Raw genomic sequence first — 12,139 nt, 5'->3', positions numbered from 1 at the left:
GGGTGGTGGCGGCGTGGGCGGCCGACAGCGGTTTGCGAGAGCGAGCACAACGGGCGTAACGTCGGAGCGTATGGCCGCGTAACGGGCAGCGAGCGTGGACAGAAATGCCTAAGTCCTTTACAGATGCCCTGGACTCAGGTGGAACCTTTCGACCTGTTGGTATCTTGATTTGAGCGCGGCCCTCCGCAGCTCCTTACTTCAGCTGGAGAAAGTTCAGTTACAATCAGAGGAATCGGCCTCTCAAACAACACAGTCGATGTGATTAGCGCGACCAAGACATGCGAAGAACAAGGTTCTGCACCTCATGGACAGAACTTGTGTTGTTGAGTGCTTCGGACTTATTTTAAGGCGGAGGTAAAAGGAAAGAAAACCTCTGTCGAATCGATACGTCAGCAGAAGATAGCCTGCAACAGACCTTGGTGCCGAGGTCGGCTAAAAGGCTCGATTGCTTGAGTTGCAGCCCACCCTCTCATGCAATCCTTCCCATGAAAATACATCGCAAAGGGTACTTGCGTGGAGTCGGTCTCCGTCGTTAGCTTAATGGTGATAGTGACCAGTGTTGTCCTATGAGCAGATCTGGGAAGGAAAATCCCAGATCCGTGCTTGTTTAGCTGAGGACTGCTGAAGTAGCCGGCTTGAAAACCGTATAAACCGTGTTTAGCTTTGTCAACATCTCATCCCATTCGCCTTGAGCCGTGCTTAGGATCGTGACAGCCCCACCCGCTCCAATTCGCCATTTCTGTTCGAGATCGGTGTCATTAGAAGAGCTGAATGCGGTGCGGATAAGGACTGAAAAGCTGCCACCTCCCCCGAGATCCAGAAATCCCATGACACCGGAATACACTCCGCGCCTACGAGACTCGATAGAGGAGAGATGCATGCAAGAACGTTCTTTCGGTGCACCAGTCATAGATCCTGGCGGAAGGCATCTCTGCAGAGCCGTAAGCCCGTATGCTGACATATCCGCCGACTGCAACTGCGGAAGGACCCGTGCAGCGAACCCAGGCCGAGTTGGATCAACTTGGCCTTTGACATGTGTAATCATTGAGAAAACATGCCCGTAATCCTCGACCTCAAGAAGCTTCTCGACAAATACGCCACCTGAACCACAGATACCATAGAGATCATGCCGGATAAGGTCCGCAATCATGAGGTTTTCCGCAGTTTCCTTGGTCGAACTGAGAATCTCTTTGGCCATTTCAAGCGTCATATTGTCTGCTTTCCTCACGGTACCTTTCATAGGTTTCATCTCCAGAAGAGACCTCCGGTCCCAATTGAGAAAGCATTCAGGGCTGCTGCTTAGAACTTTGACTTTTCCTAATTTTGCATAAGCACTGAAAGACGCGGGGTTGTACTCTTGAAGGCGCTTGTACAACAGCCAAGGGAAGTTCATGCTACCATTGTCTGGTTCAGAGCAGGGCACTGTGATTACTGTTTCGCAGGTAAGGCACAGTTCGTATGATTCACCGGCGTGCAGTTCGGCGATACAGGCGTCAAACTGTTCTTTGTATTGTTGTTCGTTCGGAAATTGTGCTGTGGATCGACTGAGTATGGAATCCAGGGCCACTGTGTCAGTTGTGACACTGTCGATAATGTCCACGACAGGATGAGATGATAAATCTTGCAGGAGTCGCACTGTTTCCTCGATCCACCCCGCCGGCTGATTGTCAGCTTCCCGTGTAGATTGTACAGTAACACGGCCAGACTCATGGTCGAGAATCACACTCCGTTCAGTCCATAGTAGACTCGCATCCACTGGATCTTCTGAATCCTCTACCGAGGAGTTGTGGCCATGTCCTTTTGCGTGAGGAAGGCAAGCGAGCCCCATTTCATATGAGAAGTACCCGAGGAACCCAGCCCAAAACGGGACATCCCTACTGCCTGATTCGACCTTTTTCATGTCCATCAAATATCGAAGGACATCCCAGAACTGGCTGGTTGACAAGGATGTATTAATCAAAGACTGCCCTTCTAGGGCATTCTCGCAACCGAGATTTTCCATGAAAAGCCTCTCAGTCTGCGTGAAGAATTCTAACCTCCAGCTGCCAGGACTAGGCACGGATATGATGCTGTGTCGGCCATTGGATTTAAACATCACTGTCGGGGAACCGGGACTGTTGAGGGTCTCACAGATCAAGGCCGAATCTAGCGGTTTGGTGTAGAAGTGTCGAAAGAAAGAGTATCTTGAAGTAGATGTGCACCAGCTCAGCATGGTATGCACGATGTTCGGTAAGGAAGCTATGTCGTCCGATTCGTGGAGGCAGTCGCGTATCATTTTCAGGGGAGTGCCTCGTCCAGTGGTTTTGTTGTAGTGGAGAGACATCTCCCACCATTTCCCCAGTATCTGTCTGCATGCTTCCTTGTCCGACTTGCAAGATTCTGGATGGAATTGAACACCCCAGAAGGGTCTGCTCTTATGGCGCACAGCCATTGGAAGTTGTATCGGCCGAACCAAGCCAGTGGAGACCTGTTCCTCTAAGGGCAGCCATGCCAGAATATCAAGCTCTTGTGCTGCAGACTTGTCTGATCGTGCCTCTTCGTGGCCATTCTGTACTTTCTCCAGCTGGGCATATAGGGAGTGGTATAGAGTGACCTCCAGATTGGGTACGCGATCGAATATATCTTCACCGGTAGTTTGAACGCGGCGAACCTGGCCATGGAGCGGATACGGTAGCCGGTGAATAGGAATACCGTGACGAAGGCATAAGCTCTGAAAACCGAGACATATGCCGAGAACTGGAAGCATGTCTGCAGTGCTCAAATTCCAGATATCCTCCATAATTCCCACATCGTCCGGTATATGTGGATCACCAGGGCCCGGCCCAAGAACAACGGCTTCGAAGTGTTGGAGAAACTCCGCAGCATTCCCATCCGGCCAAGTTGAGTCAATATGCATGATTGTAACTTGGACATCTAGCACCTCCTCGAGCATGGCGACAACATTGTAGGAGAAAGAGTCGTACGCGTCGATATAGAGAATGTTCTTTGGAGGTGTCATCTCGTGGCCATTTTGTCGGGAAGATGAGCGCGTATCATGGCCCAGTAACGGAGCCATGTCTCGGTAGAAGACGGAAGGAAGAGGATTGTCGTGATGCCGTGCTAGTGGGTAGCAGAGGAAGGGTATGACAGGGACTGAGATAGAGTTGGATGCATAAGGTATAATACGAATCGAGATCGCGACGACGCCTGCAGTGGTTCGGTGTTAGTGTTGATGTTGCTCGCTGGCGTCTTCCTCCTGGCTGTCGATGTCTCTTATAAACCGGTGGACCCCGGCTTCAGCCTGTCTCTAGAAATGCTGCGGAGAGGCGCGCTCCTCATTCTGGAGTTGAAGGGAACGAGGTGCAGACTCTTGAGGCAAAGCGGGTGGCGCAATTCGGGACCGGGCAGGAACAACAGATAATCCGACTCGTATCCGCCACCAAAGAGGGCCAAGGTGGGCCAAGCAGTGTGTGATAGCCGGTCGAATCTGTTGCATTTGGCGCTACTTGACTAAAATATCTAGCACGAAGAGAGAAAGGTAGGAGGGTAGGGAGAACACCACAGATAAGCGAGCGCGAGCGCGCGAGGCGAAACAAACAAGTCAAGAAAAACCACATCACGTGATCCAGAAGGCCGATCGCCAGCCAAATCCCGACGGCTCTATCACGAGCACATCGCATGGGGCCCAAGCAAATGTTTTCATTCACTTCGGTCACCTGCCGCAGTGGTTGCATTTTCCGTACGAGTTACCGGGCTGGAGGATGCCCACGCCAGGGAAGAGTTTTGAGTAGAAGGTATCGCTGGTGACGTAAAGTCCGTGGGGAAATCGTAGAGGCGCGAAATTACTAGCAAAGCAACAAAATAACGAAAAAGCAAGTGAACGAACGCGAATTGCAGCAAAAGAGTGAGTTGAATTAGTAGCTATCTAGGTGCTCTAGCAAAACAAAGCAAGAGGTCGTTTGTGGGCGGCCTGAGCGCCAGACACGTGACTACACCTACTCCAGCAGTTGCCTAACTGAAATCAAGAGTGCGATGGAGTCAAATGGGACTTTAGGTGTGGGGGTTGGGGAGGGAGATGATTTGTAAATTCAGGGTTGGATGTTAGACAGACAGACAGACAGATAGATAGATAGATTGGATTACCCTAATATAGCGCAGCCATGGCGCTCTTGCAGGGCGCCTGTGGCCTGAGCAAGCCTCCGAGCGGCGAATCTAATGTACAGGACCCTATTCCTTATTCCTTCCCTTTTACTCGATCCCTCGTAATCTTACGGTATCGCTCAAATACCGTATTTAAAGCGTGAAGCTATCCCCAAATCCAACTGACCAATCAGAACGTTCGTAGCCGCCCCCTCGTAGATGCCTCGTGGGACACGACTCAGCCCCATCTGCACGTTCTTTCCAACCCCTTGCTCCATGTTCTTTGCAATCCTCTCACGTGGGCCGCGTTGAGCCTCTCCGTGAGGCCCTGGGACCCGCTCGCTCCTGTTCCCTGCCCGGTCGAAGGTTTCCGTGGCCGTAGAGGTCCGTAAGGCTTCCCGTGGACCTTCTTGTTTCCTTTAGCTTCGTAGTCCTGTACCGGGTCCTGTGATCCCTCCTCCGCAGCCCTTTGGCTCGACAAGCTTCTGCATGCGTGTATATGCAACCCACAGACGATTGTGATTACGGGAATATGTTGTCGTCAAGTATGGGGAACCGTGAGGGGGGAGATAGCGGCGTGGATCCGCGGATGCGCCCCCCACCCGTCACGCGCCTCTCTGATCCTGAGGCGCGCTATGTCCGCATCCGTGCTGCCCAGGTCTTGTATCTGCCATCGTTAGTAGTCACTCTTCTTCCGTGTCGTGCGCCTGAGGCGGCTTGGGCGGCAACAGGTACTGCAGGCGCCCTGTCGTGAGCAGGAAGCTCGTCGTGCGCGCTGCATGCTTCTGCTCCGTCAGCGCTTCCTTCAGGCTCCGTGGCATCGATTGGGCGTCGTGCCAGATCTAGCGCCGGAGCTCGTTGTATGAGTCGCACGTGAGCAAGACATGGTGCACCGTTTCCGGTGCCGCATTGCATCGCTCGCACCGAACGGAATCGACCTTCCGAGCCACGTGTAGGAACGCGTTCAGGCCGATCTTTTCCGTCCAGGCCTGGAATAGGGCGCTCCGCTGGGCTGGAGTCAATCCCTTGTAGAGTTGCATCGGTGTCTTGCTGATCTCTGGAATGTATTGTTGGAGGGTCTTGCCGTGGTCCGCATGCTGCCAGTGCCGGTGTGATTGTTTCTTTGTTAATGCCTTGATCCAGGCATTGGCGGACGACTGCAGGGTCCGGTAGTCCGGCACCTGCGGTGCCTTGGGGCCGTTGGTCGCGCCTCCCGGGAGCCACCCGGTGGCGCGTTTGGCCATCTCGTCCGCGAATTCGTTGCCAGGGACCCCCACGTTGGCCGGGATACAGTGGAAGTTGACGTCCCGCCTCGCTCGCGGCGCTCCTCAATGAGGTCGACGATGCGTCGGACGAGGAACTGTCCCGACTGCATCCCGGGGTCGAGTAGGCGTTGGAGCGCGCCTTGGTTATCAGTGTAGATTTCGACCGCTCCCCAGAGAAAGGGGTCCTCCTGCGCCATTTGCAGGGCCAGGATGATCCCGACCAAAGGCCTCAGGGCCATGGGGATAGGCGCTGAAGACGCTGGGTAGAATGATCCACACACGCCTCGGACTGAGTCACCCGGGGAAGGCAAGCATATCAGATAGAACATGCATGTTGGAAGTAAGAACGTGGACGAAGAACGGAGGGGATGGGCTCGCAGGCGCAGCTACACGTGAGGGCCATCTACAACAGGTTCAGAGCTCTGGTAACATAACAGAATCTCAATCATAATCTGTTCAGTATTAGCCCGCGTGTTCCCAACTGCATCCTGCCCAAGCATCTTCTGATGGACTTCTACCGCACTAAAAATATATCCAATAACAATTCGACATTTGCCGCCGCAACCCCGCGCCACGTCATGTTAATTAGAGCTGTCTCGAATGTCTACCCCGGTGTTCATTCCCTCCAAGAATACACTTTCCAATATTCACAATCTAATCAGTCTCATACTCGCCAAATCTCCGGCTGTTTGAATTATTCTGGTATATGTTGAGTATTTCGAGGTGCTTTAACCATTCTACCATCGTTAACTGTTCAATATCACGTTATACAGAATATTCGCGCGGACGCTATCATGAAGCGGCAGGGGTCACTGAGTCTTTTTTCTCCTCCCTCTTCGCTGAAACGGTCTCAGAAGGGACATCCTGATCCTCCAAAAGATCGCAGCGCATCTATCGATTACTATACAGTCGGCTGGATTTGTGCTCTCCAGGAGGAATATGAATGCGCCTGTCGCATGTTGGATGAGGAGTTCACGTGCCAGGATCTCGTGGAATCCAGTGATGACAACACATATGTCTTTGGACGTATTATGAACCACTTCATCGTGATCGGCTGTCTTCCTGCAGGTCGATACGGTACCAGTTCAGCCAGCTCTGTTGCGCGAGACATGCTGCGGTCATTTCCCAACCTACGATTTGCATTAATGGTTGGTATTGGAGGCGGTGCACCATCAGCTAGAAATGATATCAGACTCGGTGACATTGTTGTTAGCCAGCCAAAAGGTGCTATCGGTGGTGTGGTACAATATGATCTCGGAAAAAAACTACAAAACGGTCATTTCCAAAGAGTAGGACAGATGAACGCCCCTCCCAACAAGCTACTTGGAGTCATCCCTGAAATAAGAAGGCTTCATAATGATATGCGGAGGCCAGACAGTCTTGCGGAACACGTTCAGCGTATGGATGATACAGAAGATTATCACCGACCAAAAGTTGATCGGCTGTACCGAGCTGATTATCTACATACTGGTGGACCAAGCTGTCAGCAATGTGACTCAAGCTTCTTAATCAATCGTCCAGAGCGTTCAGGTCAGCGCATCCTTCGTGTTCACTACGGAACTATCGCCTCTGGAAATACTGTTCTTAAAGATGGCATTCAACGTGATATCTATGCTAACGATCCCGATCTCAATGTACTGTGTTTTGAGATGGAAGCTGCGGGTCTGATGAACAACATGCCATGTCTTATTATTCGTGGAATCTGCGATTATTGTGACTCTCACAAGAATGATGATTGGCATAACTATGCTGCACTTACCGCCGCTGCCTATGCACGAGACTTACTGTGTGTCCTGCGGGCTCAACGTGTGGATACTATGCCCTCATGGGCTGACCAGGTGAGAAATCAATTACAAACAGGTATGAAATGTGATACCGAATTTCTTCAGGAGTAATAGCATTTTTCTATTTTTTTTCTTGCAGTTTTTCCGTTCTTCAACTGCTAATCTTATTGAGACGCCTGCTGACAGTTTCCTAGTTGAGAGATATACGCTAGAGACACGGGACACACTTAGGTAAACGAAGTAGCCAATCGCCAACACAAGCGCGGCTAATATAAGAAGTCTAATCCAGTCTCAACTCGACCAAACAGCCTGTTGGCAAAATCTGAGAACTATCCAAGGTGCATTGTTTGACTCGCGCGATAACCAGCACGACGAATGTCTCCCAGGAACCCGAACGGAGCTACTCAGCGAAGTCAGAAATTGGGTTGAATCTATAGATGGAAAGTGTATCTTTTGGTTGAATGGTATGGCCGGAACTGGTAAATCTACGATCGCTCAAACAGTTGCAAGAAGATTGGATACGAAAGGAGAGCTTGGTGCCTCGTTTTTCTTTAAGAGAGGTGAATCAGACCGTGCGAACGCGAAATATCTGATATCGACGATCATAAAACAACTAGTAAAGCACTGTCCAGAGCTGGTACCAGGTGTTCTCGAAGTGGTAAAGAAAAAGCCAGACATTCCCTTCAAAACCCTCGAGCAGCAATTCAATACATTGCTTCTTAGTCCACTACTTACCTTACATCCAGTAAAACCCACAACTATTGTTCTTGTGATTGATGCGTTAGATGAATGCGATCAGGAGAGTGATATCAACATGATAATCAGATTTTTACCAGAACTCCAGCAGCTTCAGTCGATACGCCTTCGAATATTCCTTACTAGCCGACCTGAGCTCCCTATTCGTCTTGGCTTCAGAGAAAACGAGAATCACCAAGACTTGATCCTCCATAAGCTGCCAAAGTCCGTGATTGAACATGATATTCGCCTGTTCCTGAAATATCGGCTTACTGAGATTCGGAATGAGCACCCGTTCTTTCAGCAATACCCACACTCTCCTGATTGGCCCGGAGATAATAATGTTGATAAACTGGTAAAGATGGCTGTTCCCTTATTTATCTTTGCAGCTACACTTTGCCGTTTTGTTGGGGATAAATATGAGCTTCCGGACGAACAGCTCAAATATATCCTAGAAGACAAGGCAATCACATCAACATCCGAAATAGAAAGGACATATCAGCCGATCTTAAATCAGCTGCTTACTGACAGAAGCGAAAATGCACGGATCTTGCAAGACTTTCATAATATTGTTGGAGTTATTATTCTCCTCGCTGACCCTCTTCCAGTGAAGGCTATTGCCCAGCTGACAGAGATAGACGAGAAGAAAATCGCTAGTCGATTACAAAGATTCCACTCAGTTCTGAGTGTACCAACAAACCTTGAGGCACCAGTCCGTATCCTGCATTTATCATTCCGAGAGTATCTCTTGAAAACAACGGAGAAGGAATTTTCTGTTGATGAGCAAAGGACGCATGCGAAGATAGTATCACATTGTCTAAAGCTTATGAAAGCCCGGCTCAAACAGAATATATGCGAGCTGCAAAGTGACAGAACACAACAAGATAATATCGAGCCTCAGAGTGTTGAGAAGTGTATCACAGCCGATCTGAAATACGCCTGTCGCTACTGGATTCATCATCTGGAACAGAGTAAAGGTCGGATCGTGGACTATGATATTCTCTCTTTTCTCAAGGAGCACTTCCTTCACTGGTTGGAGGTACTAGCTCTTATAGGAGAAATAACGGAAGTAGTAGGATTAATAAATGTATTAAAGTCGAGAACACGGGTAAGTTTTTGGTCTCTGCTCAGAATACTAGCTAATTTTTAGTCAGGCGCAAGTTGGTTCCGAGTTATCGGATTTTTTATATGATGCAGAAAGATTTACTCGTCAAAACAGCTATATAGCAGGGATCGCTCCACTACAGCTCTACCGCGCTGGTCTTGTATTTGCACCGACCAAAAGTATTATAAAGCAGGTATTTTATGGGAAAGTCAATGATCAGCTGGCAGTTGAAACAGCGGTAGAAGACTCCTGGAGCTCAAATCTGCAGACATTTGAAGGCCATTCCCACTTGGTCGACTCGGCGGCCTTCTCACCGGACGGCCGCACGCTGGCGTCGGGCTCACATGATAAGACCATTAAGCTCTGGGACACGGCCACGGGCGTCGAGCAGCGCACGCTGACCGGCCATTCCGACTGGGTCCACTCGGTGGCCTTCTCACCGGACGGCCGCACGCTGGCGTCGGGCTCGAGTGATTACACTATCAAGCTCTGGGACACGGCTATGGGCGTTGAGCAGTGCACACTGACTGGCCATTCTAATAGGATCCGGTCAGTGGCCTTCTCACTAGACGGCCGCACGCTGGCGTCGGGCTCAGACGACGAGACTCTTAAGCTCTGGAATACAGCTACAGGCGTTGAGCAGCGCACACTGACCGGCCATTCTGGTAAAGTCTGGTCAGTGGCCTTCTCGCCGGATGGCCGTACATTGGCATCAGGCTCGAGCGATTACACTATCAAGCTCTGGGATACGGCCACGGGTGTCGAGCAGCGCACGCTAACAGGTCATTCCAACTGGGTTGGGTCAGTGGTCTTTTCACCGGACGGCCGTACACTGGCATCGGGCTCGAGTGATAAGACTATCAAGCTCTGGGACACGGCCACGGGTGTTGAGCAGCGCACGCTGACCGGCCATTCCGACTGGGTCTGGTCGGTGATCTTCTCGCCGGACGGCCGTATACTGGTGTCGGGCTCAGATGATGAGACCATCAAGCTCTGGGACACAGCCATGGACATGGAGCAGCGTACACTGACCGGCCATTCCAGCAGAGTCCAGTCAGTGGCCTTCGCGCCGGACAGCCGCACACTGGCATCAGGCTCACATGATAAGACTATTAAGCTCTGGGATACGGCCACAGGCGTCGAGCAGCGTACACTGACTGGCCATTCCAGTAGAGTCCAGTCAGTGACCTTCTCACCGGACGGCCGCACGCTGGCGTCGGGCTCAGACGACGAGACTATCAAGCTCTGGAATACGGCTACAGGCATTGAGCAGCGCACACTGACTGGCCATTCTGGTAGAGTCTGGTCAATGGTCTTCTCACCGGACGGCCGCACGCTGGCATCAGGCTCAAGTGATCAGACTATCAAGCTCTGGGATACAGCTACAGGCATCGAGCAGCGCACGCTGACCGGCCATTCCGACTGGATCCACTCGGTGGCCTTCTCACCGGACGGCCGCATGCTGGCATCGGGCTCGAGTGATAAGACTATCAAGCTCTGGAATACAGCCACAGGTATCGAGCAGCGCACACTGACCGGCCATTCTAACTGGGTTGACTCGGTGGCCTTCTCGCTGGACAGCCGCACGCTGGCATCAGGCTCGAGCGATTATACTATCAAGCTCTGGGACACGGCCACGGGCGTCGAGCAGCGCACGCTGACCGGCCATTCCAGTACGGTCATGTCGCTCGTGAACCAATCTCCTCCCAGTTATTCTATCTCTGTTGCGGATTCTTGGGTCTCTCTACGAGGTGAAAGGGCCCTGTGGCTTCCTACTGACTATCGTTCTTTTGCGTGTTTTGCGATTAAGGATACTACGCTTGCCCTTGGGTTAACGGATGGGCGCGTTCCAATCATAAGATTTGATTTTCAATAGGAGAATATCTTTGTACTCTAGTACAGTCTCATATTTTTTAATCTCTTTATAAAAGAAGGGCCTGGGATGTGCAATGCCTATATACTATTACTTCCTACTATAAGAACTGTCCCGTGATTTTCGCTTATTCAGTAATTACGGCCAGTTTGCTACTTAACTATACTAGTCTAGATGTTTCCATATATTACCATACTATGTACATATTTTTACAGTACACTGTCATGTAATGGAACACTATTATTCCATCCGGTTCCAGGCTAGGTCTAGCGTGGTTTCATCTTGGGGTTGCTGAAACAATCAAAGAGTGTAGGTGGTGATTCCAGTTTCCGGAAGCTCTGTATCAGAAAGGCGCGAGACATCACACTTGAAAACTGTCTTGACATCAACCAGATTCATCGTGAGATAAAGCCAGCATTTTTCATTGAGCGTGGTTTTGAACTAGGCGTTGCCCGCAAATTTGCGGGGCAAATTGCGTTATGGGCCAAGATAATGAACGAGGCTGGTGAGGGCAAGCAGTGGGAATTAACATATATATCTATAGTAAGGGTGAATGACAGAAAAACGTGCCCGAAGTCCAGCAGTGCACTATGAAAATATGCCTACCCTATATATCAAAATCGCTTTGTCCAACCAGATTCTTGTTCTCTTCTTTCAACCTCATGTTGTCCGGAGACAGTTTTTCAATGACCGCAATTGAGAATTCGGGATTTTCAGAGAAAACCTTCTTTCCATTTCCTTGAGATAGGAAATGCTGAATATTAGATGAAACAATTTCTGCCATCGCATCATGGAGTTTATTATCGTGAGGCGGAGTATCACACCATATATCCTGGACAGTGTCCGGGAAACACCTCAAGCTCCAATTCGATTTTGCCCAATCGACGATCCGGGAACTAGCAAGTTCCCGAAGAGGAATCATACTGAATTTGTCTGCGGCTAAATATACTCCAAGATGGTTGCGGAATACTTCCTCCAAAGCTAGGTTCGCAGAATTATCCGGTTGACTGTAGTCTTGTAGATATAGTACTTTGCACTACCACCGTGCCTACCCCAGACTCTTCCCGAATCTTTTCCCAAAACCTAACACCTGTACTAGTCTGTATATAGTTAGCCTGCAGATTAGGGTCTTGGCAGGTACCGGTTTGTCTTGTAATTTCACTCAAAATTACACCCAATCTTACGGGAGGCGTAAAACCCATACAGAATTCTACAGTAGATGCTTCGGTCGTTGGTGACTCGGGCGCATGCCGCCACT

At 50.3% G+C, this 12,139-nt stretch overlaps 3 protein-coding genes across 3 annotated transcripts; 1 reads left to right on the top strand and 2 right to left on the bottom strand.

The window, feature by feature from the left end:
• Positions 1-387: 387 nt before the first annotated feature.
• Positions 388-3,184, bottom strand: pabA (aminodeoxychorismate synthase pabA). The gene has a single exon (XM_025653821.1). It carries the CDS (start codon positions 3,053-3,055, stop codon positions 608-610), a length of 2,448 nt encoding a protein of 815 aa, XP_025512499.1. The 5' UTR covers positions 3,056-3,184; the 3' UTR covers positions 388-607.
• A 1,804-nt stretch (positions 3,185-4,988) lies between these two features.
• BO85DRAFT_500713 (uncharacterized protein) lies at positions 4,989-5,805 on the bottom strand. The gene has a single exon (XM_025664136.1). The coding sequence runs from the start codon at positions 5,711-5,713 to the stop codon at positions 5,246-5,248; it is 468 nt and encodes a 155-aa protein (XP_025512498.1). The 5' UTR covers positions 5,714-5,805; the 3' UTR covers positions 4,989-5,245.
• A 373-nt stretch (positions 5,806-6,178) lies between these two features.
• On the top strand, positions 6,179-11,111 carry BO85DRAFT_462241 (WD domain protein; the record flags this gene model as incomplete). Its single annotated transcript, XM_025661836.1, has 10 exons — positions 6,179-6,200; positions 6,294-7,244; positions 7,477-9,011; positions 9,076-9,168; positions 9,202-9,246; positions 9,277-9,969; positions 10,000-10,360; positions 10,391-10,486; positions 10,517-10,746; positions 11,097-11,111. The coding sequence occupies 10 exons, from the start codon at positions 6,179-6,181 to the stop codon at positions 11,109-11,111; spliced, it is 4,041 nt and encodes a 1,346-aa protein (XP_025512497.1).
• Between the last annotated feature and the right edge of the window lie 1,028 nt (positions 11,112-12,139).

The sequence above is a fragment of the Aspergillus piperis genome (assembly GCF_003184755.1).
Source record: "Aspergillus piperis CBS 112811 unplaced genomic scaffold BO85scaffold_19, whole genome shotgun sequence".
NCBI classification, from domain to species: domain Eukaryota; kingdom Fungi; phylum Ascomycota; class Eurotiomycetes; order Eurotiales; family Aspergillaceae; genus Aspergillus; species Aspergillus piperis.
This window is presented reverse-complemented; position numbering and strand designations above follow the sequence as displayed.